This window comes from Paecilomyces variotii, assembly GCF_004022145.1.
Source record: "Paecilomyces variotii strain CBS 101075 chromosome Unknown C8Q69scaffold_4, whole genome shotgun sequence".
In the NCBI taxonomy this organism is placed as follows: Eukaryota; Fungi; Ascomycota; class Eurotiomycetes; order Eurotiales; family Thermoascaceae; genus Paecilomyces; species Paecilomyces variotii.
In genome coordinates this window covers 596,848-624,548 of record NW_021167143.1, presented here as the reverse complement: position 1 = coordinate 624,548, position 27,701 = coordinate 596,848, and the positions used below count along the sequence as shown (strand labels likewise).

Sequence of the window (27,701 nt, the reverse complement as noted above, 5' to 3'; positions counted from 1 at the left end):
TCGTCAGTTGAAGCCGGTGGCATGGGCCACGTTGAGCAAAGGCAGAGAACATTGGAAACTGTAGATGTTCCCGAAGAACGGACGAAACCGATAAGCAGAACCGGCAGGTAGAGCGGCTGGTGCGGACAATGGGTCTCTATGATGAGCTTTTTAGATTGGCGAGCCTGTGTATCCAAAAAGCTGTATGCGTAGTGCAACAATAGCATCTCAGAAATCCTGTATGCCTGTCTCTCCCTGCAGTTTAGCCTTTGGTTCGCCTCCATTTGACTTGTCGACTATCCACTCAGGCTCTTCCTCATCGAAATACCGTTCTTGCTCTACACCCCAGTCGTCGTATTCGTCATTTTCGTCAACGGTCTTATAATCGAAGTCGTAATCGGCACCCTTCAAGAACCGCATCTCCATTTCCCAACGCCACCTCTTTTCTCCCTCTTCCTTATCTTCAGGTACGTCATCTCGGTCCTCTGCTAGGATCTCGCCGTTAGGTCCAACGCTATAGCTAAGCATGGCATTGGGGTCTGGATGAGCCAGAGCTTCCAGTTTCGCCTCCGACCTCCGCAGATCCGCCTCCAGCACGCCGGAATATCCTTTGGCACGACCTTCGGCTTCCCTCTCTGCCGGTGTCTGGAATCGACGGATTAGACGATCGTATAATAATGGGTCTGCGCAGCTGCGTGTCAGTTCACTCATTGTTTCAAGTAAGCAGCCCAACTCGTGTATATTGGGTCAATGAAAAACAGGATAGCGCAAGCGGACCGGCAAGCTCGAGGTCAGCAGAGAAATACTCCGGGTGAGCGTCAAGATAGCGCTTGCGGCGGTTCTTGACTATCACTGAAGCCGGAGGGTTCGTGGTATGTCCCGATCTCTGCTCAGGTAGTGCCTCCTTGGGCGCATCTGATTCAATTTTCTTGCCGGTATTCATCGGAAAGTAAGGCATGTTCAAGCGTCTTAGATGTTAGCGTCCTGCGGGAGATATTGATATTGCTGAAGCAACAACGAGCTTCAGCTCTGGAGAATGCTTATTAGATATGGCGGGGATGGCAAGCCGGATGACGCGGGCCCGCAGTCTGGAGAATAATGCCGAAACAACGCTAGTCGGCGGAATAATTGACCTCTCCTTTCGCAGCATGCTGGTCCGTTTGGCCAAAAGCAACCAAGATACGTTCAGCTGGGACATGGACGTCTAAATTCTATATTCTCAAAGGTATGTGCACTATGTTCTTCTTTTTATCTCTGCAATCGTTTTCTTTATGCATTACCTTCAAGGATTGGTGCTTTCACTGCCGCTCAACATCTGGAAAATTTTGCTTATATGATGCCACCTTTCTACATCTCCATTGTTTTCTAAACAATAATTAACAATGCACCAGATCCTTCAGCCTGAGGTTTCTACGCCAGCTTCTTCAGAAATATCTTGGTAGGAAGTTGCAGCTGTAGCAGACATTATTTGCCTCAGTCATCTACTATGGCTATATCCCTCGCCGCTCTGAGGCAAATGATACTTGCCCATCCGAAGGCTTTGGCCCAAGGACTATCATTGCTGATTCTAGCTGCGGCATATTCTCCAGTGTCTGTGGCGAACCTCGCACCTGTATATGGAGGCGCCGCAACGAAGCTTTTCCACCGCTATGGAATGGCGGTGACCGCCATCCTCGGATGGTTCTTGAAAGAGCGCATCCATGAGATGTCCCGCGGAAGGATCGCACGCCTTCTTCCGGTGCTAGCAGTTTCAATCGCAGCTGTCCAGTTCCTGCTCTTCAAGCTTAGTTCGTGGTTGGGTTCTCCATTTGGCCCCGTGATCACAGAAGCATTTACCTACTATCCTCTCCTGGCTCTTTCGGTTGCTGCCTCAGGGAAGCTGATCCAGTATGCCACAGAGATCCAGCGTTATGGTGAAACCCTAGCTGAGCATGGACCGCTGATTGCTTCCTATGTCATTTTCAACTTGGCAGAGAGGCTATCAGAAACCTTCATCTCCAAGGTCATTGGTTCAGGATTCCTCTTGACCCGCTACGGTCTGCAGCTTCTGATTGCGGCGCTCTATGCTATTACTATTCCCTCCAAGTCACTGCTCCTAACAATCCCAGTGCTGCTGTTAAACTACAACAGCAATGTGCACATTCCCACGAAACACACAACGGCGGTCTTGAATGAGAGAATTGAGCCATATGGCTTCCATCTCATTGACAGAAGAGACTCTCTGACTGGATACATTTCCGTCCTGGACAACCTCAACGAGGGCTACAGGGTCATGCGCGCCGACCACAGTCTCCTCGGTGGTGAATGGACCAAGCTCCCAGGACAATACAACCCCAGGGTCAAGGACCCCATCTATGCAGTGTTTACCATGCTGGAGGCTGTCAGACTAGTGGAGACTGAGCCTCCACGTCCGGCTGATCGAGACAGCAAGGCCCTTGTGATGTAAGAAATCATATCGCCCAATTACCTCTTTCGCGTAACGAACTGACATGGACCAGTGGACTCGGAATTGGCACCACTCCTGGCTCCCTAATCAGCCACGGAATCGACACAACGATTGTCGAGATTGACCCCGTCGTGTACTACTTCGCTAACAAGTACTTCCACCTGCCGCCCAACCATACCGCCGTCATCCAGGATGCGGAGAAGTTCGTCAAGAAGTCCCTGGCATCCTCACCGAGGCCCCAATATGACTACATCGTGCACGATGTCTTCACCGGCGGCGCTGAACCCATCAACCTCTTCACTCTTGAATTCCTCCAAGAGCTCAGCGACTTGCTCAAGGACAACGGAGTCATTGCCATTGTTCGTTTCCCCACCTTCCACCTAACACTTCTCCTCCTCAGAACCAATACTTACAATTCTAACAGAACTTCGCCGGCGACCTCACCCTCTACCCCGCCGGCCTCGTCGTCCGCACCATCAACGAAATCTTCCCCTCATGCCGCATCTTCCGCGAAGACGCCGCCATGGAAAACCACCCCGCCGTCGACTTCACCAACATGGTCATCTTCTGCACCAAATCCGCCGACATGCCCATTCGTTTCCGCAACCCCACGTCGGCTGACTTCCTAGGCAGCAAGGCCCGCGAGACGTACCTGATGCCAAAACATGAGATCGACGCGTCTGCCTTTTCGACTGTCGAGAAGGGAGGACGACGCCTCCTCAAGGCGAGTGATACGGATCATATCGCTGCGTTCCAGGATCGGAGTGCTATTGGTCATTGGAAGATCATGAGAACGGTTCTGCCGGATGCGGTCTGGGAGAATTGGTGATTTCTTTCTTCTGCATCGCTTGGTTATATGGGAACTCCTGGAAATCTTCCCGTGAGCAGAAAGTTGGATTCGATTGAATCGAAAGAAGAGAGAGAAGGAAAGAAGGAGTCCCCAGACCTATGTCTTCGCGACATGTTATTTTTTTCGTGTGGACAAATGACTCGATCTATTTCTACACTACCTGTGTTACCATCTATTATTGCCTCGTCATAATCACCCTCATATCATGTACTAAATATAGAATAGAACTTGGCTTTACACTAAATGAAAAGCGGAAAACAAAGTATTATATCAATTTCAATTGATTGATTAGATTCTCTTCTCAGGGTATCATACTGTACAGAAGCGTACATACAAGAAGTGGGTGAAATATTCTAAAACAAGGGTGTGGGGTAAAAAGACACCTGTTCAGGACCTGTTCAGGACCTGTTCAGGACCTGTTCAGGAAGAAAAATAAAGAGAGAGAAAAAAGAAAGGATTCCCACTTCCTGTACTGTTGTCTCCCGTTGTACTCATTCTTCCGTTTCGCTATTCCACCGGCCATAGTTCACACTCATCCCGCGTTCCATTCTCACAGCTAAGTTACGGCCTTGCCCGCAGTTGATGTATGTTGTTCTGCCATATGAGTGTAGATAAAAGTGATGAAAAGTTAGATGCGAATGGGGTCGAGTATAGGTTTCAATGAAAGCGTTGGTTGATTGGTCCCGCAACTCATAGCGGAAATACTGTACCCAAAAAAAGGTATAGAAGTAATAAAAGCGAATTTACAAGAGGTGATTTTGGTATCAAGGCGCGGGACTACCGCGAGGGCTACCTCCTGGTTTCTTGACCAGGCCGGCGAAGAAGCTCGCCAGAGCTTGGTTGTGTGCTTTCTCATCACCAACTGATGTCGCGGGTACTTCTTTCTTCTGTGCCCGACTTGCTTCTCTCTCCTTCATAGATGTCAGTTTGTTGGGCATATACTGAAAGGGATATTTGCCTGCTCACCTTGAGCTTTCTGAGCATATCGTCAGCATCCACTTGGATACCTCCCATGTTAAATTGGACGGGTCCAATATGTTCGTTCACACGGCCATTATCTTCAAGTGCAGACATTTCCAGCTTGGGTATTTTCCTAACTGCACGATCTTTCTCATCATCCTGCTTCAGCTGTTCGAGCACTTCTGCCTGGCTCGCTAGGAAGGTTTGCATATCTTCTGCTTCAATCTCAATCTTGTTCGCATTAGCTTGGCTGCTACGAGCAATAGAAGTCTCGCGCTTGGGATCCTTGATCGTCTGCTCATAGATGGCCACCGCGCTGCTGCCCTCATCTTCCTTGTTTGACTCATCCTCGGCATCTCCGTTCTCTACGGGGGCGTCATCGAGAGTTCCGGGTGGATCCTGGATCTCGATGGACCAAGCGGTGCCGACACCTTCAATGTCGAAGCCTTCCCTAATGATACGGATTTTACCCCACGAGTCCCAGTTGGCGGGCACAAGGATCTTGTCTCTATCAATCACATTGTGTCGCAGAGACTGTCTTTTGAGGAGTGAATGTATCCCAAGGGAAGAATGTATCAAGCTCTGTAATGAGTTCGCCAAAAACGGCGTGGTGTAGATAAGTGACGAGCCGTCTGTATTGTCATAGTCAGTTACCATTCGTGCTGAGCAGCAGACCATTACTCACGTTTGAGAAGAATGGTTCTCATGAACTGGAGGATGAAGTCGAACTCCTCTTCGCGCCAGCCGTGCTCCTTTTCCAGTTTCTCTATTTTATCTGCCTGTATCCCAGCGGGGATCCATTAGCGACAGTCCGGGCACAATTTTGGAGTAGTTTCTACATACCCCTTGGCAAACGACACACATCGGGATTCCCAGTCCCTCATCCCACTCTCCAGGGCCTAAAGGTATTGTGACTGGTCCGCCAGCACTGGTCGTTCCAGCAGCCGCAGCGCTGTCAAGACCCCTCTTCCGATCCCGCCACTCTGTCATGATCTCCTCCATGACGAGCTTGGTCTCATCATCCAACGAGATCAGCACCGAGCGCAGCAAACGGACCCATTCTCGCAGCTGTCGAACCCAAGTCCACGGATTAGACCAATCCAAAAGGATCACTATCAATGTTTCAGGCACCGACTGGGGTGTCAGGAGCGGCTTGATAAGGGGCGCAAAAGAGGGTGAGGGTTCGGAGAGAAGATATGCAGAGAGACGGGCGAGAATATCTGTAACGGTATTTTGTCAACACACTCTCTCCTGGAGACAGCAAAGTCGTAGGCCGGACGCCATACCATCATGATCGGCATCCAATACATCCTGATACGTGTAGCCCAATGCAAATTCGTTGGCGACAGACGGAACCCTTCCTTTCCTCTTCTCGTTTGATAGCTGAGGATTTGACGGATCTGAAGACAGAGTCTCGAGAAATTCTTTCTGACTATCCGGTGTTCCCCCTAAAGTAGTAATAATAATATACATCAGCGAGAAACTCAAGCGTTGTCTGCAAGGTCATGCGGGAAATATAATGCGCGATTCATCCAGGCGAAAAGAAAATACAAACCCAGAATCAAGAGATTCTTCTCTGGCAGTCGCTTCCCACTTGCGACGCTGTCCAGCATCGAAGACCAGATATTCTTCTTTGCGCCATCTTTGCTTGTCGGTCGACTGCCGCTGCCGCCGGCGGACCTGGAGCCGGAATTTTGGCTGAGTGTTGACATTCGCTGTCCGATTCCCACCATCTCAAATCCCGCTCAGACCATTCCTAGATCCTTGAAGAAATGCCTTAACAAGCCTGACACGTCGTGCACGCGTCGATCGGAGAACGAGCTCGGTCGGGGGAAATGGGGTAGGTGTGAGCAGAGCGGAATCAGGGGAGGCCGCGGATGGTCGGGGAGCAGAGCTTATATCTGATCCAACGGCGGTCAGGGGAAACCAGGACAAAGACGATATCAGATTATGTCCAAAGTCCCACGAGTGCTGATATTTCCGCTGGTAGTGACGGGCTCCTTTCAAGAGCGAGCATGTAAACACGATGTATTCTCCGTCCGGAACGCCAGCCTGACAAGGTTACGGTGGGACCTCGCGAGCCGCCATTGAGAAGCTAGACTCCGGTTATTCCTTGCGGCGGGAGCTTTCGCTCGCAACAGGTGAACAAAAGCCACAACCTGACAATCAACCCAGATTACGAGCTGCTGTTTCCAGCTTCTCTACTGTTTCGGGGCGCGCTGCAGCTCCAGAAACAAGCATGAACGCCATACGCCAGGTACAGGCGCTTAATAAGCGCGAACTCGAGAACGCAGTGTGAGTACAATCCCCGCCTTGCAGCCGCAATCGAGTTCGATAAGCCTGTCTCGATACGCATTGTACTGACCCTGTCTGATGCTACAGACCTCCAGAAGCATCATGGCATGCCGATTATCGCGACACCGCTTACATCTACATCGGCGGTCTCCCGTATGACTTGTCGGAGGGTGACATTATCACCATCTTTTCGCAGTACGGCGAACCCGTCCATATCAACCTCGTCCGAGACAAAGAGACTGGAAAGAGTAAAGGCTTCGCGTTTCTCAAGTACGAAGACCAGCGTAGTACTGATCTTGCAGTGGATAACCTGGGCGGTGCAACCGTCATGGGACGACTGCTGCGGGTGGACCATGTCCGCTACAAGAGACGCGAGGAAGAAGGCGACGAAGATAATGTAGCGAAAATCATGGGAGATCGTGTTCCAGCTGGCAGAGATGATGATACGGATGATGAACGCAGAAGGAAGAAACGACGGACGAGCGATGATGAAGGAGAGCGCAGACGTCCATTACTGAAGGAAGAGCGGGAGCTGCAAGAGCTGATAGTTAACCACGATGAGGAAGACCCCATGAAGGAGTTCCTGATTGAAGAGAAGAAAGAGGAGGTTGCGCGAGCATTGGAAAAGCTAAAGAGTGAAACGAAAAAGTCATCGCGACACCGAGGCGACAGTCGTGAACGTTCTCACCGACACCGCCATCGCCACCGACGCAGACGAAGCGAAGACAGGTCCCCTGGTAGAGAGCGAATTTCGCACAGGGATAGATCAGAGTCCCGGGACAGGAGGTCTCGCAGATATAGAGATGAGTCCCGTACCCCCGAACTGAGATTCCGCCGGGAGAGATCACGAACAAGGTCGCAGTCTGTGGATCGTCGACGCCGTCGTGACAGTAGGGACGATGATAGATGATCAATCTGTCTGTTTCCAAATTTTATACCTACGATCTAATCTTCGCTACATTATGTGCTTGCTTGTCGGCAAGCGGAACATGACTCTCAGCTCCCAAAACCAGGTCAACAACCAAGGTGCCCTTTTTGGCAGATCCTATCCGACCAATGGCATCGTCAGAGACTTATTCGGTAGCAAGCAAGCAGTCGGTTAGCCAGGTAGCCTGCCTGCTATGTCTCCCTGCACATGTCATGGCCAGAGCCCCGTCGGCTCGAATTTCGGTCCTCGACTCCGCTCCCACTTCGTCGAGCGGGTTTTGCAGGAGTCCCTTCCTGGACGCAGACTCGGGGGTTGCAGTATAAGAGAAGGCCTACTTTAGATAGACACTTCAAATACCAATATTTTCATCCAAAGAATGGCCTCAGCCGCCGCCCAGATATCGTTTCCAGCCCTCCCTGGTACAGTATCGCTTGCCATCTTCCCCTTCTTGGAGGATGAACTTCTCCCATCGTCCTTCTCTCCCTGCGCCGATAACTAAGATGGTATGATCATTCGTCCAGCCAATCATGCCCTTGTTGAGCAAACCGAACGATGTCCCCAGAGGCGGGACGTAATGGGAACCCGGTGGAGCCTCGTCTCCAATTTCAAAATGCGCGCTTGTGAAAGAATAGATGTCCGAGAAGACTCTGGGCAGCAGCGGGATCTTCCCCAGGATGCCCCATTTTAAATTTCCTCCGTCCTCGGAAGGGGATGACGGAGACTGGCTGCGCCTAGACAGCTGCCGCGGATGCGGAAGGTCAAAGATGTGAAGAGTAGACTTATCGGAGGTGACTGCCAGTAGCGTGTTAGATGGCGAAATTGCAAGAGAGAAGATGATCGCATGATCCACGCCTCGTCGTAGCTCTGCGATCTTCGTGCAGTTGCTCGTAGAAAATACCCGTATCAATGTACCCTATACACACTGAGGTAAGTGATGATGTCACATGACAAGAACGTACAACGAATCTTACCGCTTCACTCGCTGTCGCCAGTATCTCCCCATCTGGGCTCAAATTCATAGCTCGTAGTGGGGAGCTGTGTGCAGGTATGATACTGACATTGCCGGTCTGCAGCTCGACGAGCTGGACCTGTCCGGGCGACCGGCCGGGGAAGGCTAGCAGCTTCTGGCCCAGACAGGCCAGGCCTAACGGATTATCTGATGTCTCGAAGACGGATAGTTTCTGCGGTGGGTTGGAGAATGCGAAAACATGGATGCTGTTCAGCAAGACGACGATGATGCGCGATTTCGAAAGGCGGACTTGGAGCACGGAGGTGCGGAATTCAAGGGTGATGACGGCTTTCTGCTTTGCATCGTCCCAGATAACGAGCTTTTGGGAACATCAGCAACGGCCTACTATAGAATAAAGTAAAAAAAAAAATCGGGATTGCGCACCTTGTTCTGAGGGAACTTGGGCTGTCTGCCTCCTCCGACGATCGCCAGGTAGTTGGACTGGCCCAGCATCTCCGCCACCCCAATCCCCGCGTTGAAGTCTGGAAGGCATCAGCCTCCTCCTCCTCCAGCCGCTCTGGCACTCTGGCACTCTGCACCAAAGGGACATACACACCTCGAGAGACTTTCAGTTCACAGGGATCTGAATTGAAGACTGGTCCAGACGTTCACATCAGTACCCGCATCCGGTATGTACATAGCATGCAATGCACCTTACCGCAGAAACCCGTATCCAGCCCGACGGAGAAGCAGCTACTGTCATTATTGAAGGCCACCGACAGCGACACGGGGCCGGTCGAGTCATCGATCACCTGTCTTGTGTTCATGTTGAGAGGATGGCCCTCTCACATAGTCTCCTGCGAGCGCTCCCAGAACCCAGGATGGATCGATCGATCGGTCGATGGGGTGGTTATGCGGAGCTACTAATAATAATACTAGTAACTGGGAGAGGTATGTCCGTCGATAAACAAAAACAGGGCGCAGTGGAGACCAGAAAAGACACAACGGCCTCTAGCCGGCACGTGCGATCGGCTAGGCAAAAAGATCCAGATGGAAATGATTATAATTATACTGGAAATATGACCCCAGCCGTGAGATGATTGTAGTTCCAGCTGGCCCAGATGGTCGATGACAACAGCCGACGAAGTCCTTTTTTTCCTGCCTCAGGTGTCGATTGCATCCATGGATCGCTGCGCGGCTCTGGACCCTCCAGCGTGTTTAGTTACCTAGGTAGTTAGTAGTTAGTTACCTAGTTATTATTGTTTCTTGCTGGCTTTCGATCCACCCCCTGACGCTCGTGCTGCTGGCCGTTGAAGACAGGACACGCGGGGGACGGCCGACACAGATGGGCAGAGAATACTTCGCACAGCCGGACCATCACCTGTAGAAATCATCAGTAAATGATCTGTAGAGCGTGGTTTGGTCACCTGGAGAAAAGAACAGCAACTCCATAATAATAATAATCATTTACATTCCATCGCTCGTCCTGTTCCTGGCCGGGTGATCGGCGTGATTGGCCGAATCTCGACCCGAGCGTGGAAAGGGGGAAACACTTGAACAGACGCTACGGCGGCCGGCCTCTCGCTCTCTCTCTCACTGCTGCTTTCCCCCTACGCTTCCCCCCTCAAAGGTTCCGTCAGGAGAAGCATCTCCAAGCAACCCTTTTTCCTCTGCTGCTTTCCCTCCTCCCCTTCACTTCTTCTTCGTCTCTGCATCCTTGACCTGCGTGCTGATTTCGCCCCTGCACCTCGTCCGTTTCCCCCTTCCATACCAGCCACCATGTCGTCGGCACTGAACGCGGTATGATTGCGACTTTCTGTCTTGCTACGAGAATTCCCCAGATTTCTATCGTCCTCTCCCCAAGCTAAATGCCCAATCTCGTCCCCAACTTTGTGTATTGACCGGTCCTGACACCCAGATTAAGATCCGTCGCAAGAAGAATGTCAAGAAGGGAATTCAGTTCTGTCTGATGGTCTGTGGTGCCAGCGGAACTGGTACGTATCCCGACACGCACAACGCAACACGCGATCCTCAATTGACCCGGTATCGCAGGACGGACGACCTTTGTCAACACGCTCTGCGGCAAGAAGGTTCTCGAGCACAAGGATGCGGATGATGCGGCCAACGCTCACATCGAGGAGGGCGTCCGTATCAAGCCCGTCACCGTCGGTGAGTAACCGCGGACGGCCACGCAGGTTTATTTAGGACTAATTCACACTGATAGAGTTAGAGCTCGATGAGGAGGGCACGCGCATCTCACTAACCATTGTTGACACCCCCGGATTTGGGGACCAGATTGACAACGAAGAGAGGTACCTTGAGGGACAGGCTCGTAGACATGGGGCGCCGCAGCTAACAGGACGCAGCTTCTCAGAGATCGTCGGATACCTGGAGCGCCAATACGACGACATTCTCGCCGAGGAATCACGAATCAAGCGTAACCCCCGCTTCAGGGACAACCGAGTGCACGCCCTTCTGTACTTCATCACCCCCACCGGCCACGGTCTGCGCGAACTGGATATCGAGCTGATGAAGCGCCTGTCACCCCGTGTGAACGTTATCCCCGTCATTGGCAAGGCAGACTCGCTCACCCCTGCTGAGCTGGCCGAATCGAAGAAGCTAGTTATGGAAGACATCGAGCACTACCGCATCCCCGTCTACAACTTCCCCTACGACATTGAGGAGGACGATGAAGACACCGTGGAGGAGAACGCTGAGCTGCGGGGATTGATGCCATTCGCCATCGTCGGTTCTGAGGACATCCTGGAAATCGGTGGTAAGAAGGTCAGAGCGAGACAATATCCGTGGGGTGTTGTGGAGGTGGAAAACCCCCGACACTCTGACTTCCTCGCCATCCGCAGCGCTCTGCTCCACAGCCACCTGGCAGATCTGAAGGAGATCACCCACGACTTCCTCTACGAAAACTACCGTACCGAGAAGCTCAGCAAGAGCGTCGATGGTACTTCTGGAGGGTATGTCTTCTCTTCTCTGTCCCCTAGCATAAAATAACATAGTCACTAACAATCATCAACAGTGCCGATTCTTCTATGAACCCAGAAGACCTGGCAAGCCAGTCTGTCCGTCTGAAGGAGGAGCAGCTCCGCCGCGAGGAGGAGAAGCTCCGCGAGATCGAGCTCAAGGTACAGCGCGAGATCAACGAGAAGCGACAGGAGCTGCTGGCTCGCGAGAGCCAACTGCGGGAGATCGAGGCCCGTATGGCACGCGAAGCAAGCCAGGCGGAGGAGCTCAACGGAGAGGCGTAGATAATACCCCGAAGGAGTGGCGCCAGGAGCGGGAACTGATCCTGTGGTTCGATACCGTCAATGCTCTACGTGCTGTAATTGCGCAGCCCCTCTTATCGAGGAAGCGGATAAGGCGTGAGAATGGTATTATGGCGCTTGACAGCATTCTAAAAGGGAGAAGAGGGGAAGCTCCGGCATCGATGTCTGCATCTACCTTTTCCATCGGGGAGAAGAGGGGTCAGATTCAGAAGATGACGAGTTGTGCCTGTTTCTCTCTTGACTCTCCTTTCTTCTTTTTTTCTTTTCTTTTTTACGTGTGTGTCCTTTTTAAACCCCGAGAGATCTTATCATTTTCGATGCACCCGGGTGGTAACAAATTCGGGCTGGAGATAGCATGATTTTTAATCCTTGACACAAACGCCTCCGGACGGAACCCAAGACAATTTTCCTAATCCGTTTTCTTCGCTTTTTCTTCCCTCTCTTTCGGTACGCGCCACTATTCGAGGCTTTTTGACGCGTCGAACTATTCTCCATCCCCGATCTCACCTTTGCAGCGCAGCAAGATTCCCTTTTCTTCGAAGCTCTTTGTGTTCTCGTTCTTCATGCCCTATCTCATGTCTTCCCATCCCTGTTGAAGATAGCTGATTTTATTAAATCGAGGAAGAAAAAGCATTGATCTAGTATGTGCCAGTGCTTTTGATGTCCTTTGCAGAGGATCCCTACTAGTGTGTCTTGTGTATCATCGTATTAGTAGAAGGCATCTAGTGAGGGTTTCCAGTTGACCAAGATGTCGTAGTGGCCTCAAATAGTCAGAAGCTGAGAACCTTTTCACATTCCGTGCTTCAAATCCGTAGTTTCTATTACCGTCGGAGTCGGCAACTTACCGCGTACCTCGCGATATATATATCAGTGACGTCCGGCCGTCCATCTTATACATATCCCTAAATACTTATTAGAACAAGAGAGCAACTATTCTCCACCACTTAGCGAAAAGGAACATAGAGAAGGAGTCCGATTAACCTCTTATTTTTCTTGATTCACATCCATGTGGGAGAAGAAGATCAGACGAAAAACAATAACCCACCCCACAATCAACAAGACAATAAGTGAGATCAGACGAAATATAACAAGTTAAACAGACGTAACTGATAATAAATCTCAAAAGTATAGGCAATGTCTAGTTAGCTATATATTATGGCATAATAAATGAACATTTAAGTAGCTCTTTCTCACTACGAAAAATAGAATTAAAACACTATATATCTAGTTCCTCTAATATGCCCTGGATACCTAAACTACTGCAGTCATCAACGGGACTTACTGATAGTTATAGTATTATGACTAAAATGCACCCTGGAAGATGTGAGATCACACCCCACCGACGATGTGATTCTCCTTGGGCGCGGGAGAAAAATGACTGTCGCGGCGCTAAGGGACGCTGAGAGTGAAAAGTATGGAATATGAATATTTCTTATCTGAAGAGTTTTTATTGACTGTTGCCTCTTGAATGCTTATCCCTTGATAAAGGGAATTCCACGGTGCCAGCGATAGCTACCTTTTGAGTTTACGAAGGAAGCAACCAATCGAACATAAGGCCTATAGATTGCAACAATTTCAGACACGACGGATACAGACACATATTCTAAATGTACGTACGGAGAGGAAACAAAATAGGCTCAATAGAACAGAAAACAAAAGCGCACTTGTTTACATTCAAGTCATCTCGGTGTCTGTCCAAGGAGGAAGATGAATAGAGAAAGAAAAATGGAAAAATTTCAACCAGAGACAAGAGGAAGAGAAAAGACAAAACCACTAATAAACAAATGCACTGGGGCACTCGCGAGAGCATATCAGCGCCGTAGGATTTCCCTGAAATATCTTGGGTATTGGGGGATAAGTGAGTACTGTTCTCTGAGATCAGTAGTATGGATAGATAAAAGATAAAAAGAGAAAAGGAGGCGAGAGAAATATGACCAGGCAACCAAGAATATGGCAGCGAAAATGACAAGTCGCATAAAGAAATGAATACACGACATTTCCGCTTTCAGTGTACACACGAACAAGAGACGAAGAAGGGGGACACCGCTGGCCTAGAACGAGATCGGTAAAGGAGATTATTAAAAAATTGCTAAAGACAGCTGTTCTCGAAGAGAAACCGTGACCAGCATCGCAGAATTGAAAGGGGAGTTACCCGACAAGAGGCTACTTCAGAGCTGAACAGGGCAGCTGAGATTAGAGGCATCTCTCGTCTCTTCCGTTCTCGAGGCTCAGTGCTGCGGCTTATTCCAGAAGTCCAGACTTGCAACCACATCTTCGCCCGCTTCATCTTCATAGGCATACAAAATCTGGAAGATCAGAATATTAGCACATCTGTGATCGGTTTTGGAACAAAGAACAAATCTAGGAACGTACCTCTCTCGTCGATGAATGCAACATTCGAATGTTCCGCCCAGTCATTATGTGAATAAGCTCACTGGTCTCGATATGTCTGATTTCGATAAAGTTCGGCTCAAAAGCAAGGATATAAGGATACGAAAGCGCAAAAGCGTTAGGATTTCCTTCCCAGGAGATCCTCCAGTCTGGACGTGCACGCCATCCATTCCGGTTGACAAAGAAGGAGAAGTCACTATAGTTGAGAAGGAACTCGCCGTTCATTCTCTCGATATGGATGGGCTTAACATTTTCTTTGCGGGCGACAAAGTCAAGAGAAGTGTCAGCTTGATCGAGCAGCGACTGACTCTCGGTAGTCTCAAGGCTGACAACCTCAAAGCCACGAGCGCAGCCCACACACAGGGTAGATCGGAGGAAGTGGACAGAAGACGATTCCGCTGGGATGTAATATTCCTATATTGTGTGTCAGCCATATGATTTATACTATACGACAGTGCTTTCTTATACTGACCTTGAAAGGCTTCAATGTGTCCTGTCCACCTTGGAACATCTTACTCAGAGCTGGCTTCTTCTTACCCTTGGCGAGGTTGTCCATTGGCTCAAAGACCTTTATTGTTGTCGATAGTGCTGAGGTCTTCACAGAGCAAACAAGGTGGCGACCGAGACCAATACCAGCTTTGAAGAAGTTGGCATGTCCTTGGATCTTCTTCGGTCGTCGGGCGAGGGGGTTCTGCCCTTCCGTCACCTCCAAGGCCTCCATAGGGTAGGAACTGAGCGTCTTGTTCGAAAGTACAAGAAGAAGCTGATACTCCTCGAGAGTGTCTATTTGCGTAACTCCACTGGCATCCAAGACCCGCCTTGGCTTTGCATTCTTGTCCTTTGGCCATCGATCTGACAGGTAGATACCGCTGTCGGTACCATAAACCAGTTTGCGGCCACCGTCAATCGGTACAAGACAGTTTACCCGATTCACAGCAGTGAAGAAGTTCTGGCAAAGTATAGACTTTGAATAGAAGTTGCTATTCCGTTCGCGCAGTTTCCTTTGTTGCTGTTCCACCATCTCAATAAACTTCTGTCGTTGCGTCTGTGACGTAGCGTAAAGCGTCTGATCATAGCCGCCTTTCCCAAGATGCCTGAAAGTAATCGGCAAGCCGTCCCTCGAGGAGGGAGGATTGTTCACAGCTTTGTTGCCGATAAGACTCGAAGAAGGCCGCTTGGCAATGCCCAGTCTTGGGATCACCTCGTCCATCTGTGTGATGACGAGGAGCTCCAGCGGAATTGGCTTCTTATAGACCCTGTACTCCTCACGCTTATTGACAACCTTTATTCGAACGAGCAGTACCGCATGATCGAAGAGATATGCAGTGACCTCGGAACTATCAGTCGGACTCTTCTTGAATGCCATCTTCGTGAGCAACTGGCGGTTTTCTTCTGTGAGCTTGAGATCGACATAGTCGCCAGGTGCAAATTTCAGTGCCGAGTTGAGCTGAACCAGGTTGAAATGGTTCTCGGCTTTACCACTCTCCGCATTGACCTTGGACAGAAAATCCTTGATGATACCTATTGCTTTCGGAATATCCTGCTTATCCGGGCTATCGTCTGCAGTGTACTTCAGTACGTTTTCAAGCAGAAGAGGATATCGCGCCAAACGGGTTGTAGGTTTGGTCAAATATCCATTCAGTTCTAGCTTTCGAGACTCCTTTAGTCGTTCGGTCTCCTCAACGAAGCGCGCAAAGGCTGGGTTCGAAGCCTTTTCTTTCTCGAACTCGTACTTTCCATACAGCTGATTCGCACCGTACTTTATGAACGGATCAAAGCGAGGAACATGCTGAAGAAATATGTCTCCGACAGTCTTAACGACATGGCTTTCCTTCTGTCTCGCATTGAGGGCTTCGCATAGCCCTGAGTTAACTTTGAGGACCTCCAAGCAGTTCCCAAAGACTGTGCGGATAAATTTCTCTCGTCGATGCTCAGGAATGGGCGAAAGTGTCGTGTTACCCGCAGAGCGTAAGGGTCTCATCCAGAAATCCCGCAAATATTCCAGATCCTTGACGAAGTCGCGCTCCGTATACATGATCTCGAAGATAATTTCCTGCCGTTTCTTCTCCCTGTCATCGATACTGTCGGAAACTTCTTTCGGAACCATATTGATCCAGAGTTTCTGGTCATCATTATCGTCATTGTCGTGGAGACTGCCTTTGGAAGCTGACGACCGGAGACCAGGCTGCGGTTTGAGGTTGAGCCGGGCCTGCTGTTCAAGTCGTCGTGGACAAGCGATCGAATAGCACAAATTATCACGCGTGCAAGTAGGCGAGTAGCACTCGGTCAGCAGGGTAAATACACCGTTGACATCAGAGCTAGGTGCCTCTTCTCCCATGGTCTCCCTAAACTGGTAGATCTCACCGGGGGCGTCTCGGAGGCGATGATCATATGTAACATCGTGGAAGAACTTCTGGGCATCGAGCGCACGCCCTAGAAGAAGGGCGAGGTTTCTATCGGTAGTCTTAATGATATACGAGATCGTATCGACAGCCTCTATACCAGAGAACGCATTCTGATAAGACAGACCGTTCTTCTGGCGCAACCCTACAGGTACCCTCTCACGGAACACATCAGCCACGCGAGAAAGCAAAGCGGGGTAGACCAAAGGCGCTCGGGGCCGAGGTGGAAAGTTGACAGCAGTCTGTTGGCTGCCGGATTTCTGCATTCTGGTGCTTTGCATGCTCATAGTTCGATCCGGAATGATGGTAGACGCCATAGACATCGTTCTCGAGCTCAACGAAGCCTCACTGGGACGTCGTGCCCCTGGTTCCCTGTCCTGGCTGTTGTAGCTGTCTTTCTCATTGGCAATTGGCGGGGCAGGTTCTGGACCTGAAGGTGGTCGCCGATTTGGAATTACCCTTCCCGTGATGGTTGTATGTGCATGATCACGATCAGCGTTGTAAGAACTCAGTGACATTGTATGCTCATTTGCATGCCTCTCCGGAACAGGTCGTCCCTGTGGGGTCCTTGGCACTGTAGAGTTATATATATTGTGCCGAGAATAAACTGCAGACGTGTGATTGAAGCCACTTGTTTGCGGCTGGTGTAACGGAGGACCGCCCATTCTCGCCATTGCTAATGAGCTGGATCGCGTAGGATCGGAGTTCAGGGCGGGGCCAGGAGCGTACCCTCGCGCCGATTGCATCGGATTCGGATATTGGGATACCTGGCCAGGTCTTGAATCCATTCGTTGGGGCTGTGGCCATGCAGAACGTCCCGAGAAAGGTGGTGGCATACCCTGTGAAGGAGGCTGAGGTGCCATCGGACCGTTGGGCTGCCTTGGCTGGGCATACCCGTTGGTCGTTGGATATCCATATCCATTTGGCATCTGTCGCACTGGCGGTGCGGGACCCCTCTGCATCTGGGGATGGGGCACATGGGAGGACATGGTGTGTGCTCGATCCTGCGAAAACTGCGGTGTCTGGGATGTCATCGTCTGGGACCGTCCAGGTGGTGGCGCGCCACCGAAGATATCAGTGAATGCGGCATCACGCTGAAAGGATGAAGCATGTCCATAAGGATTTGGCCGGTAGTTCCGGCCCTGCTGGGCCCCCAGGTCCGCCATAACCCAGAGCTACCTCGAAAATGTAACTATCCAAGCAAGCAAGAACCCCTTTCACTTTTGGAAAAAAAAAACCTATCCACTCCAAGTAAACGGGCGATCTCGACGTATCTCGTCGGCCCGGACCGTGCGAAAGCTCGACAGATGATTATCAATCGTGAGGGGAGGCGAAGTAGAATTTTGCACCATAGGTGTAGTGAGGCGCGTATCCTGATACAGAGGCCCCTTCAAGCAAGAAATATCCCCGGATATCGTCCTGAGTGCGAAACAAATGTCGAGGCTTGTCGTAAAGACCGTACAGATGCAATAACCGATATGCGCAAGGAGCCTTTGGCGCGGACGTAGAAACTGGCTCCAGTACTCATGCCCTAAGCATCCTCTGCAGCCCCTCCGGGATCGTCGATGAAGAATGATCGAGACCTCGAGACTAGACGCGGGGGTCTCGAGGAAGACGTGTTGGATGTTGTCAGTGGTGTTCGTGATCGAAAAGCACGGGGTTGTTGGGTCGAACAGGCACATGTCTGACTTAACCCGGATAGGCAGATCTCGGGTCAGTGCGCGCGGCCACCGCGGCTCCTGTACGGCGGACCGGGCGAGCAACTTGGAACTCTGGCTGGTCGGCCACGCCGCGAGCTCTCCCACGACCACCAGACCTTGGTTTCTCAGAACACACGCTGCCATTGATAGCGGGTTTATTTGCTTCTTCTTGCACCTTACGGAGTCTCTAGGTCCTCTATCAAGGATCTTAGAACCGCCATCGAGTCTGCTGACCCACGAGGACTTGAAACGCCGTCTCCTACTCCCATTCCATCGAGCTTCACCATCCATCGTTTACTGTGAGGCCGCACACGCGGTCTCCTGCAGTCGTTCAACATGGCCGAAAGCGAGTATTCGCCCAAGTTTGCCCCATTTTTCTCCTTCGTGAGTGTCCTTCTGATGGTCTCCTGGAGCTCTTACGTCTTACTGACAAGCGACTGTAGGCGGGAATTGCTGCAGCAGTGAGTCGGCCCTGAAAACGAAACGTTTCGCGATATACATGCTGACTATGCCGAAGATGATCTTCGGGTGTATGTCTTTTGTTGCCACCGATGTTTAAATGACCTATCATTAAGCGGCCGATACTCACAATGAACAGCGATGGGAGCAGCGTATGGCACAGCGAAGTCCGGCATTGGAATCTCGGGAGTTGGCACATTTAGACCGGACTTGATCATGAAGGCATGGGACACTTCTTATTCGAAACTTGTTTTTTGCCAATTGTAGCTGACTCATGGCAGTCTCTGATCCCTGTTGTTATGTCTGGTATTATTGCGGTCTACGGTTTGGTTATTGCGGTCCTGATTGCCGGAGACATCGGACCAACTGCAAACACGAGTTTGTACACGTACGTCCACTGGTTCTGCAGTCGTCTCAGGTGTGCACCTTATTGATATTGTTGTCACAGTGGATTCATGCATCTCGCTGCGGGACTCTCCGTCGGTTTGGCCGGTGTGTCTGCTGGATATACGATTGGTATTGTTGGAGATGCGGTATGGTGGTCCCTTGGTGGTTTTCTTGGTTATTACTAACCGCTACTGCCACAGGGTGTGCGCGCATACATGCAACAGTCGCGTGTCTACGTAGGAATGATTCTTATTCTGATTTTCGGTGAAGTTCTGGGTCTCTATGGGTATGCTGCTGCCCTTTCCTGGCGAAAAAACAGCGTTGAATGAGCTGACTGACCCGTGCCAGGCTGATTGTTGGACTGATTCTGAACTCCAAGAGCAAGCCTTGATGGTTCTCTGGTGTATTGCGAAGTTTCTTCATGGCGTTTCCTGCGCGATATCCGGAAACGGATATCTGCTTTGTATGCTATATGGTCTGTCGAAGGACGTCCAGCCAGACCCCGACTGTGCTAGGGACGGCGATGGGCCGTACGAGATGGACCGGATTACTTGATATGATGTTGAACGTCGAAGTGCGGGCCCTCGTGAGTGGCAAGGGGAGCGTAACTTACATATAGATCTTCAATACCAGACGGGAAGATATGACCCTCAGATCCGTGCGCAGGCCCGTAGCGATTCCACGTAGGAAGACTGCAGTGGCCGTGGAAGATCTCGAACGATAATAATTGGAGGCCGCTGGCGCACTCCAACGTGCCTGTTTAGCGCCCGAATGCTCTGGCCCCGCCAGGTACGTCAGAGCCCCAGGCCTCCAGGCCCCCCAGGCGGTTTCCGTAGCGAGACACCGCAAAAGGAGCTGTAGAGTACTGTAAAGATCCCAGATCCAGCTGAAGCTGCAATCGGCATCGCCCGGTACGCACTCTCAATTCCTCTCAGGCGCTCAATTCCATGGCCATCGCAGGACTGGCCCGTCATCCGTGATAGATTGGTCGTGCGTCTCCTATCAATTCATTTCTCCGACCGATCTCCCCCACAATTTTTACTTGCCCTCTTCCCCGGGACAGGATCGCTTGCCGTCCCAATGGCTACAGAAACAGTCGAAAATCAGACACATAACCCCGTCAATGATAAGAAAAGCGGCGCCCAGACGGATGTGAAAGCTGCTGCGGCTGTGCACGAGCAGGAAAAGGAGTTCGTGGCTTCGGTTCGTCCGGCGCATGAACGGTCCCTGAACCCATTCGTTGTCACAGAACGTCCGGAGGATAAGCATCTGGGGATATCTGCGCGGAGTCTACGGCTGGATGACTTTGAACTCATTAAGACCCTTGGCACAGGTATGCCACGCTCACCAAGCAATAAAAACGACTTATCCCGTTCTAATATTTCGCTTTTATCTCAGGTACCTTTGCCCGCGTGTGGCTCGCACGGTTAAAAGATTTACAAGACCCAAAACAAGTATATGCGCTCAAAGTACTTCGCAAAGCAGATGGTATGAAGGAATCCACTGTGCATTTCATGGCTTGAGGTGGTACTGACAAGAGGGAATTCTACAGTGATCAAACTGAAGCAGGTGGAACATGTCCGCAACGAACGCAAAACACTGAGTGCTGTCGCTGGCCACCCTTTCATCACCACTTTAATAACTACTTTCTCTGACGACCAATGTCTATATATGCTGGTATGGGTTTTCCCCCCTAGGTGAAGCACTGCAGAGCCGTAACTTCCCATGGCTACTACGTCCGGTCAAGAACTACTAGTAGTATCGCGAATAAGTGGACCGGTGCTTCATCAAGCAAGCTATTGCTGACTATGATATAGCTTGATTATTGCCCAGGGGGCGAAATATTTAGTTTTCTTCGACGTGCACGACGATTCAGTGAATCGACAGCGAGATTTTATGCCGCAGAAATAACCCTGACACTCGAGTTTCTCCATGATGTTCAAGGCGTTGCCTATCGTGATCTTAAACCGGAAAACATCCTTCTCGACGCGGAAGGACATATAAAACTCGTCGATTTTGGTTTTGCCAAACAGGTCGGGAACCGTGAGACTTACACTCTTTGCGGGACACCGGAATATCTTGCACCTGAGGTCATCCATAACAGCGGCCACGGTCTTGCTGTGGACTGGTGGGCGCTGGGGATCCTCATATATGAATTCATCGTTGGACAGCCACCATTCTGGGATCAGAATCCGATGCGGATATACGAACAGATCGTCGAAGGCCATATCCGTTTTCCGCAGAACATGTCGCCAGCAGCTCGAGACATTGTCTCCCAACTATGCAAGACTCACCCGGCCGAACGACTAGGGCATATTTCTGGCGGTACTCGCAGAGTGAAGTCCCATCCATTCTTCGATGGAATTAAATGGGATAGTCTCTACTATCATCGCGTTAAAGGCCCCATAGTGCCACGAGTGGAGCACCCAGCGGATGCTGGGAACTTTGAGGAGTATCCAGCCCCTCCTGATCCAAGCACGCTTACTGCCTATACCGACGAGATGAAAGATAAGTACGAGCCCTTGTTCAAAGACTTTTGACCATGGGTACATTATATATGGCTGGATATATATGACCTTGGACTAGAAGCCATTATTGTTCCCAGGTCTCATTCCATTCCTTCTCTTCGCATATCCAGGTCGCTGGTCGTGCTTAAGAAGGTTTTCCCTATTGTGCTCTTGACCCTCTAGTTCCAGCTTGCAATTTCGACCTGCCATCTCACGTGCTTTCCCGTGCATCCAGTCACATGTAATATATACCTATAGCCCTATATACCTGCACAGTAGCGACATTTCTTTCCGACTACGTTTGTCCTTCAGACCTGTCCCATTTTTCTATGGACTATCTCGAGGATCAGGACTACTTCCATGACAACAAGGCTTCGACAAGGAACCAAGACACGAATACACATTCAAGTCTGATTGCTTGTCATGAGCTTATCCTGGCGTTGTCATAGGGGGAGCCATCACATACAAGGAAATATTTTTGCATTTTAACCTTCTTATCTTCTCCCTTGCCCTTGCCCTTTTTCTCTTTTCTCATTTCTCCTGACATTTGCGTGTTATCTACTTTTATTTATTCCTTATTCCTTATACTTTTTGCTTCTTCTTCTTGGATACTTGGATTTGGTCTTGATTTCCATTTTGATTTTTTTTTCCTTTCTAGGGATCAAGGAGTCAGATCAATGGGCTTACTGGTTTCCGGTCTATACGATTTTTCTTTTCTTTCTAGGAGAAGGGTCCATGCCATTACAAAGAAAGATATGAATGAATGAATGAGAACTTCATGAGCTATCAGGGATGCATACGTCGTCACTTGTCTCTAGTATCGTATCTTCGAAACTGTCTTTTGAGTTTACTATACAAAAACTCGCCAACTCCATCCATATCTTATACTTAAAACCCTTGTGAGATCTGAACCCGAAAGCGAGGACTATTCTCAAGAAATGGTGACCTTTCCTTATCCCGAATTGATTGCCAAGATACGATCTCATCTAATAATAATGGCACAGTTTGTCGCTTAATTTCATCATGACTTGAATGGAAAATGGCAAATTGTTTGAAACATGATGGGAATCGGCTCAGGATGCATTACAACAAATAACCCCACCCACAGAGACAATAATGGTAACATTTCGTCTTTCGAGCCAATTCGAGCGGTTCCTCCTCCCGATCCCGTCAAAACTCCAACGTAGTCTGTCGTAGAGAAGAAATGGAGACAAAAAAAAAACAGTAGTAGAACACAACACAGATCGATGCAGAAGATTTCACAGAAAGGACTCAGAGAAGTTGGTCACATAAATTAGGGAAGAAAAAGGTCGATTTGAGTGTCCAAGACACAGGCCCGATCAGAACAGAACGCCTTGCTAATGCGAGAAAGAAAAAACCCGAAGAAGATATTCAATATATATCGAGGCGTGACCGACATGATTCTGTGCAATTATATATAAGATTTCATGAAAGACGTCTGAAGGCGGATTTGCTTCGTGCCTTTTGAATATAGATGGCAAGCACGGGGCCTTTTATAGCCATCCAGTGGAGCGCTCGGAATCGAAGCATCGAAAGTGTGATGTTGGTGATACCGCGGTGAACTTCTAGTACTGTTAAGACGAAATGTCCGTTATTCAATACTACCACCGCTGGCATGGCGTTCAGATTCGGGCTTCCATGTGCCTATATTGTGGCATGTGTCAGTATTAATTTTTAAAGACTAAGGGAAGGGATCGAGGTAATGACGAACCTTCAAACTCATGCTTGACAAAAGCAAGGGGGTCATCAATCTCTCCAGCGCCCATCTGTCGTACGCCCGGGCTGAAGCTTGTTATGGGTAGGACGACCACGTCGCCGACTTTCTTATGCGTCGTGATTCCAGTGAAGTCAGCGGCTGTGACATTCTTGGGTGATCCGGTTTCACTCTTGAAGTAGTCAGGGTTGTTGAAATAGCTGAACACCGCATCCGTCCACACTGCAGGACCTGTGAATTCCACGATCGTCTTGTCCATCTTGGACTTGGTAAGGATACCCGCCTTCTTCATCCGAAGTGTTTCTTCCGTGATCGTGGCGACGATATCGCGCAGCACGGGATGTCCCCGCTTTGCCTGGATAGTCCATTGACAGAATTGTATCCGGCGAGAGTACCACTCATGCCAATCCGGGCGATCCGGGTCGGCTTCAATGCCTACTACGAGGCCAACCGTCGATCGGTCCAGTTTTTCTGGCAGCCATTCTGATGCTGGTTTGAGCGCGATGGTATCGATGTCGCTGTAGATTCCTCCGCGCGCCAGAAGGATCAGATATCTGAAGAAATCTGCCTTTAGGACGGCAACAGGAAGGGACTCATATGCCTCCGTCACTTCCGGAACACCCGCGTATAGGTACTTGATCAGATGTACCGCTGTATCATCCGCGACGACTTCGTGGACGAATCCAGGATGCATCTCTGTCCAGCTCGCCTCCATAGGCCGCAGCGTTTCACCAAACCAGCCCGACGAGGGCGTATATTTCCATGTCTGCCAGATGTATGCGGGGAATTTGCTCTTGAGATCGTAAGGGAAATGATATCGTAATTTTTCTCGTAGCGGCTTGTCAGCTATCGACTCGAGAGTCTGTTGCTGCACAGCACTCTTTTTTTGCGCCTGTTGTGGCGGGGACTGAACAGTCTCCTCGTTTCCGGATGTCGACGCGACGGATTGCGGTTGGCTTGTCGAGTGGGAGGTGCTCAGGAGGACAATGAATGTGATGAGGCAAACTGCCACGATCACTGCCTTTCGAAAGGTCAACATGGCTGGTGGGTTGTCGCAGCAATCGCTGTAAATAACTTGAAAGACCTGTGACAGGTCAGGGCTCTGGTTGTGACGGGCTTATCCGACGGTTGCGCAGGACGGAGGCCAAGAACACCAAGACCCTGTCGCAGTCACCCAATCCTCACAGACATGAACAAGAGGATGTGGGCAGGACTGGACATAAAAGCGAGAAAGTTGAAAGCCGTTTTTTTCTCTGATGATCGGCGAGCAGTTATCAAAGAAAAAGGGTGCAGAGATGCCGCAGGGATACGGCTACACTAGTAGCTGTGGAGCGATCGAGGGAAACAGAACTGACGGACTGTTCGGAGTTAGTGTTGGCGCCATTGATAAGGCGAATCGAATGGTTGACTGACGAAGCTTTGTGGCGCACGCCGCAATCTAACAGGGATACGAATATCGTCGCAGCTCGACGAAAACGGCAATTTTGTAGCAACGGAGAGCTGACGAACGCCAGTATTCGAATATAGTGCGTTGACGACTGCTGCTGGCGGAGTCCTCGAACTTATTGACTATTACTCTATCCTTCTAGCCCGGTCCCTGCCGGCTAGAGGGGCATACAGCTCGGCGAGGGTAGAAAAAAGCTCGGCAAGGGTAGAGAAGTTTTTCTAAAGAAAGTCTTGGTATTTTTTTCTATTCTCAATCAGCTCTCGCTTAATAGCGCACAGATTATATATATTAGGGCATAGACCTATATACTTATACTATAATTAAGTAAATAGAATTAAAATAGAATTAAAATATAAAAAGCCTTATACTAAATATATATTAATACTGACTTTTTTATCTTTATCTTCTTTTTTTAATACCTATTTCCCCTTTATAGCAAAACTCTCTATATAGCTAAATTTTATATAGACTAAAATAGACTTATAAATAGAATAAGATAATATTATATAAGGCTTATATCTTATATATACTAAATAAAAGTTAGATAATATCTTCTAAGGCAGACTATAATAATAACTAAGTTAATAAGGTAGATAATCTATTTGCATTTAGATTCTATTATAGTATATTTAATAAATATATAGGCTTAATATATACTAATATAAAATAGGTCTGATCCCTTATATAAATAATAGCTAGGTTTCTCCTCACTAATAATAGGCTAAAATTAAGAAAGAGATAAATAAAGATAAGCAGAGTATATCAAATATTTAATATATATATAATATATACTAATATTATATAGTCCCGGCGATTAATATAGCTAATAATATAAACCCTTTAAATCTTATTAAGAAATTATTAATTATTAATAGTTATATATAAGTTGCTAAATAATCTAAGGGAAAACTATATATATACTAAACTAATACAGCTATAATATTACAATTAATAATATTAAAATATATAGTATACTTATATATAACTAATTTATATTATATTATTATATCTGCTAATAGTATCTGGGAGCTAATATATTTATTTTAGCATATATTCTATATATACTTATAATATATAGTTAAAAACCTGATATAGAAAAATATAATTTAAAAAGAGGAGATAGCTGGGCATAAATTTATCCCTATATATATTATATATATAGATACTAACTATCTTTCTAGCACCCTAAAAAAATAAGTTTTTATTAATAGCTAATAAGAGGCTAAATATTTAAAAGAATTAGAGTAAGATAAGCATATATTTTATATATACTTAATTAATACCGTATAAAAATATTGCTGGCTTACTTATCTTATAATATATAGATAAATATAAGGAAATTATATAAATTATTTATTTTATATGCCCTATATATACTAATACTATTCCTAGATAAAATAACTCTAAATTTGCTTATAAATAAAGTACCTACTTTTATTAAGATATAAATAGATATAAATATAATTTATATTAACTATATATTATTATCTATCTCTAATCTATTTATCTTATACTTATACTTATTTTAAGCCTAAAATAAATTATAAACCCCTAAAGTTAAGATAGAAGTAATATATATATCTTATTATACCTATTTTTAGCTAGCGCTAGCCTAATCTCTAACCTAATCTTTATTTCCCTTTCCCAGAATTATATAATTATTGTATTATTATTAATAATAAGGACTAAATTCTTTTTAATAACCCCTTAGCAGATATAATATATATATAAAAAAAGAATAAGAGATAATATTAAAAGCTAATATATAAATAGAGATATATTTTTATTATCCCTAATTCTGGCCGCTGTTATAAGATAAATATATATTATATATATATAGAGCTACGCTAATATCTTTTAATAATATAGTCTAAGCCTGCCTAAATATCTCTATTCTCCCTTATTGCTTATTTTAAAATTAAAAGATAAGCCAGCTCCTATATATATATAATATATATTAATATTAAATAGAGAAAAAAAATAAGAATAAAAATAATAAGGATAAAAATAAAAAAAAGGAGAAAGAGAGCTCTAATAATAAGTATATATATTTTTAATATATACTTATACTAACCTTGCTATAGATAATAAAATGGCTAATAAATTTAATATTATAATTATTAATAATAATAATATTAAAGAGCAGTTTAATAATGCTAATAATTAATTAAGGGATAAGTAAATATATACTTAATATATGCTTTATTAATAGATCTTTAGGTATGCTAAATTCTTTCTTTAAGTATAATAGTATATATTATATATATTTAATATATATATAGCTAATATAGATATAGGGTATTATTATTTAGTATATTTAGCTTATAAATAGTCTGGTTATTTCTTATACTGCCTAAATATATGCCTTATATATTTTCTCTATATCTAGGTGCCTATCTTTAATAGATATTTAATAAAAAGGATATTTTTAAGAATCTATAGCTTAAGCGCCTATATACTCTAGTTTAATTTAAAATAAAATATATTTATGCTTAGTATATATTATCTAGTCCCTTCTCTCTAGGCTAGTTATTTTAGCTAATAATTCTTTTTTTTTTTTATAAAGTTATTATTCTATAAATTCTTTAGCTCTTATCTTTAATCTAGTAATATTTTAATTTAAAATCTTAATATATTAATAACAGGCTTCTCTCTCTATTACTTCTAATATATTTTTAGTATAAGGTCTCTATATTCTATGCTTTATACTAGGTAGTAGTAGTAGTAGTATAGAGTCTATATATATAAGCCCTATATTAGTTATATTTTATCCTAAGTTAGACTGTAGATCTATAATAGAGACTATATCTATTAATTATATTATAAAAATAGAGTCTAATTATTAGTAACTGCGAGCTAAGATAGTAATATTAGATATATTATATATATTCTGTAGATTATATAAGAATATAGGCTTTTAAACTTGTTTAGCTGTTATATATTAATAATATTAGTCTATATAATTAGAGTTTGTAATCTAGTATA

At 47.1% G+C, this 27,701-nt stretch overlaps 10 protein-coding genes across 10 annotated transcripts; 5 read left to right on the top strand and 5 right to left on the bottom strand.

The window, feature by feature from the left end:
• Nucleotides 1-135: 135 nt before the first annotated feature.
• C8Q69DRAFT_231137 (coiled-coil domain-containing protein-domain-containing protein) lies at nt 136-1,134 on the bottom strand. The gene is made up of 2 exons (XM_028626409.1): nt 757-1,134; nt 136-662 (listed from the first exon to the last, which is right to left on the bottom strand). The coding sequence occupies exons 1-2, from the start codon at nt 935-937 to the stop codon at nt 208-210; spliced, it is 636 nt and encodes a 211-aa protein (XP_028485739.1). The 5' UTR covers nt 938-1,134; the 3' UTR covers nt 136-207.
• Nucleotides 1,135-1,495: 361 nt separating this feature from the next.
• C8Q69DRAFT_400888 (S-adenosyl-L-methionine-dependent methyltransferase) lies at nt 1,496-3,254 on the top strand (the record flags this gene model as incomplete). The annotated part of the gene is made up of 3 exons (XM_028627904.1): nt 1,496-2,421; nt 2,478-2,784; nt 2,850-3,254. The coding sequence occupies 3 exons, from the start codon at nt 1,496-1,498 to the stop codon at nt 3,252-3,254; spliced, it is 1,638 nt and encodes a 545-aa protein (XP_028485738.1).
• A 785-nt stretch (nt 3,255-4,039) lies between these two features.
• On the bottom strand, nt 4,040-5,947 carry C8Q69DRAFT_401089 (dynein light intermediate chain-domain-containing protein; the record flags this gene model as incomplete). The annotated part of the gene is made up of 6 exons (XM_028627913.1): nt 4,040-4,186; nt 4,242-4,867; nt 4,921-5,014; nt 5,079-5,455; nt 5,522-5,718; nt 5,787-5,947. 6 exons carry the CDS (start codon nt 5,945-5,947, stop codon nt 4,040-4,042), a joined length of 1,602 nt encoding a protein of 533 aa, XP_028485737.1.
• A 55-nt stretch (nt 5,948-6,002) lies between these two features.
• C8Q69DRAFT_230940 (RNA binding domain-containing protein) lies at nt 6,003-7,553 on the top strand. Its single transcript, XM_028626405.1, has 2 exons — nt 6,003-6,530; nt 6,618-7,553. The coding sequence occupies exons 1-2, from the start codon at nt 6,475-6,477 to the stop codon at nt 7,438-7,440; spliced, it is 879 nt and encodes a 292-aa protein (XP_028485736.1). The 5' UTR covers nt 6,003-6,474; the 3' UTR covers nt 7,441-7,553.
• Nucleotides 7,554-7,640: 87 nt separating this feature from the next.
• C8Q69DRAFT_231057 (putative phosphatidylinositol 3,5-bisphosphate-binding protein) lies at nt 7,641-9,592 on the bottom strand. The gene is made up of 5 exons (XM_028626406.1): nt 9,126-9,592; nt 9,024-9,062; nt 8,852-8,949; nt 8,430-8,786; nt 7,641-8,371 (listed from the first exon to the last, which is right to left on the bottom strand). Exons 1-5 carry the CDS (start codon nt 9,232-9,234, stop codon nt 7,841-7,843), a joined length of 1,134 nt encoding a protein of 377 aa, XP_028485735.1. The 5' UTR covers nt 9,235-9,592; the 3' UTR covers nt 7,641-7,840.
• A 255-nt stretch (nt 9,593-9,847) lies between these two features.
• On the top strand, nt 9,848-11,823 carry C8Q69DRAFT_230862 (putative septin AspA). Its single transcript, XM_028626404.1, has 6 exons — nt 9,848-10,207; nt 10,332-10,401; nt 10,460-10,576; nt 10,638-10,719; nt 10,774-11,379; nt 11,442-11,823. The coding sequence occupies exons 1-6, from the start codon at nt 10,187-10,189 to the stop codon at nt 11,668-11,670; spliced, it is 1,125 nt and encodes a 374-aa protein (XP_028485734.1). The 5' UTR covers nt 9,848-10,186; the 3' UTR covers nt 11,671-11,823.
• Nucleotides 11,824-13,707: 1,884 nt separating this feature from the next.
• Nucleotides 13,708-17,829, bottom strand: C8Q69DRAFT_230795 (CNH domain-containing protein). Its single transcript, XM_028626403.1, has 3 exons — nt 14,552-17,829; nt 14,062-14,493; nt 13,708-13,994 (listed from the first exon to the last, which is right to left on the bottom strand). The coding sequence occupies exons 1-3, from the start codon at nt 17,645-17,647 to the stop codon at nt 13,917-13,919; spliced, it is 3,606 nt and encodes a 1,201-aa protein (XP_028485733.1). The 5' UTR covers nt 17,648-17,829; the 3' UTR covers nt 13,708-13,916.
• A 402-nt stretch (nt 17,830-18,231) lies between these two features.
• Nucleotides 18,232-19,688, top strand: C8Q69DRAFT_463825 (putative vacuolar ATPase proteolipid subunit C). Its single transcript, XM_028630390.1, has 8 exons — nt 18,232-18,565; nt 18,625-18,642; nt 18,699-18,711; nt 18,780-18,862; nt 18,922-19,028; nt 19,089-19,173; nt 19,228-19,313; nt 19,376-19,688. Exons 1-8 carry the CDS (start codon nt 18,518-18,520, stop codon nt 19,416-19,418), a joined length of 483 nt encoding a protein of 160 aa, XP_028485732.1. The 5' UTR covers nt 18,232-18,517; the 3' UTR covers nt 19,419-19,688.
• Nucleotides 19,689-19,875: 187 nt separating this feature from the next.
• Nucleotides 19,876-21,939, top strand: C8Q69DRAFT_230738 (putative camp-dependent protein kinase catalytic subunit). The gene is made up of 4 exons (XM_028626402.1): nt 19,876-20,360; nt 20,426-20,515; nt 20,580-20,704; nt 20,845-21,939. Exons 1-4 carry the CDS (start codon nt 20,108-20,110, stop codon nt 21,565-21,567), a joined length of 1,191 nt encoding a protein of 396 aa, XP_028485731.1. The 5' UTR covers nt 19,876-20,107; the 3' UTR covers nt 21,568-21,939.
• Nucleotides 21,940-23,146: 1,207 nt separating this feature from the next.
• C8Q69DRAFT_401026 (mannosyltransferase) lies at nt 23,147-24,308 on the bottom strand (the record flags this gene model as incomplete). Its single annotated transcript, XM_028627907.1, has 2 exons — nt 23,147-23,199; nt 23,267-24,308. The coding sequence occupies 2 exons, from the start codon at nt 24,306-24,308 to the stop codon at nt 23,147-23,149; spliced, it is 1,095 nt and encodes a 364-aa protein (XP_028485730.1).
• Between the last annotated feature and the right edge of the window lie 3,393 nt (nt 24,309-27,701).

Bases quoted from the DNA above. Each gene is read 5' to 3' on its own strand.
- C8Q69DRAFT_231137 (XM_028626409.1), bottom strand. From the start codon at position 937: ATGCCTTACTTTCCGATGAATACCGGCAAGAAAATTGAATCAGATGCG. The intron at 663-756 runs GTCCGCTTGCGC...GCAGCTGCGCAG, and splicing joins TGCTGACCTCGAGCTTGCCG to ACCCATTATTATACGATCGT.
- C8Q69DRAFT_230940 (XM_028626405.1), top strand. From the start codon at position 6,475: ATGAACGCCATACGCCAGGTACAGGCGCTTAATAAGCGCGAACTCGAG. The intron at 6,531-6,617 runs GTGAGTACAATC...CTGATGCTACAG, and splicing joins CGCGAACTCGAGAACGCAGT to ACCTCCAGAAGCATCATGGC.
- C8Q69DRAFT_231057 (XM_028626406.1), bottom strand. From the start codon at position 9,234: ATGAACACAAGACAGGTGATCGATGACTCGACCGGCCCCGTGTCGCTG. The intron at 9,063-9,125 runs GTAAGGTGCATT...CGTCTGGACCAG, and splicing joins GCTGGATACGGGTTTCTGCG to TCTTCAATTCAGATCCCTGT. The intron at 8,787-8,851 runs GTGCGCAATCCC...TGTTCCCAAAAG, and splicing joins CCAAGTTCCCTCAGAACAAG to CTCGTTATCTGGGACGATGC.
- C8Q69DRAFT_230862 (XM_028626404.1), top strand. From the start codon at position 10,187: ATGTCGTCGGCACTGAACGCG. The intron at 10,208-10,331 runs GTATGATTGCGA...ACCCAGATTAAG, and splicing joins TGTCGTCGGCACTGAACGCG to ATCCGTCGCAAGAAGAATGT. The intron at 11,380-11,441 runs GTATGTCTTCTC...AATCATCAACAG, and splicing joins GTCGATGGTACTTCTGGAGG to TGCCGATTCTTCTATGAACC.
- C8Q69DRAFT_230795 (XM_028626403.1), bottom strand. From the start codon at position 17,647: ATGGCGGACCTGGGGGCCCAGCAGGGCCGGAACTACCGGCCAAATCCT. The intron at 14,494-14,551 runs GTCAGTATAAGA...CACACAATATAG, and splicing joins ACACATTGAAGCCTTTCAAG to GAATATTACATCCCAGCGGA. The intron at 13,995-14,061 runs GTACGTTCCTAG...CTGATCTTCCAG, and splicing joins TGCATTCATCGACGAGAGAG to ATTTTGTATGCCTATGAAGA.
- C8Q69DRAFT_463825 (XM_028630390.1), top strand. From the start codon at position 18,518: ATGGCCGAAAGCGAGTATTCGCCCAAGTTTGCCCCATTTTTCTCCTTC. The intron at 18,863-18,921 runs GCATGGGACACT...GACTCATGGCAG, and splicing joins GACCGGACTTGATCATGAAG to TCTCTGATCCCTGTTGTTAT. The intron at 19,174-19,227 runs GTATGGTGGTCC...CTACTGCCACAG, and splicing joins TTGGTATTGTTGGAGATGCG to GGTGTGCGCGCATACATGCA.
- C8Q69DRAFT_230738 (XM_028626402.1), top strand. From the start codon at position 20,108: ATGGCTACAGAAACAGTCGAAAATCAGACACATAACCCCGTCAATGAT. The intron at 20,361-20,425 runs GTATGCCACGCT...CTTTTATCTCAG, and splicing joins CATTAAGACCCTTGGCACAG to GTACCTTTGCCCGCGTGTGG. The intron at 20,705-20,844 runs GTATGGGTTTTC...ACTATGATATAG, and splicing joins ACCAATGTCTATATATGCTG to CTTGATTATTGCCCAGGGGG.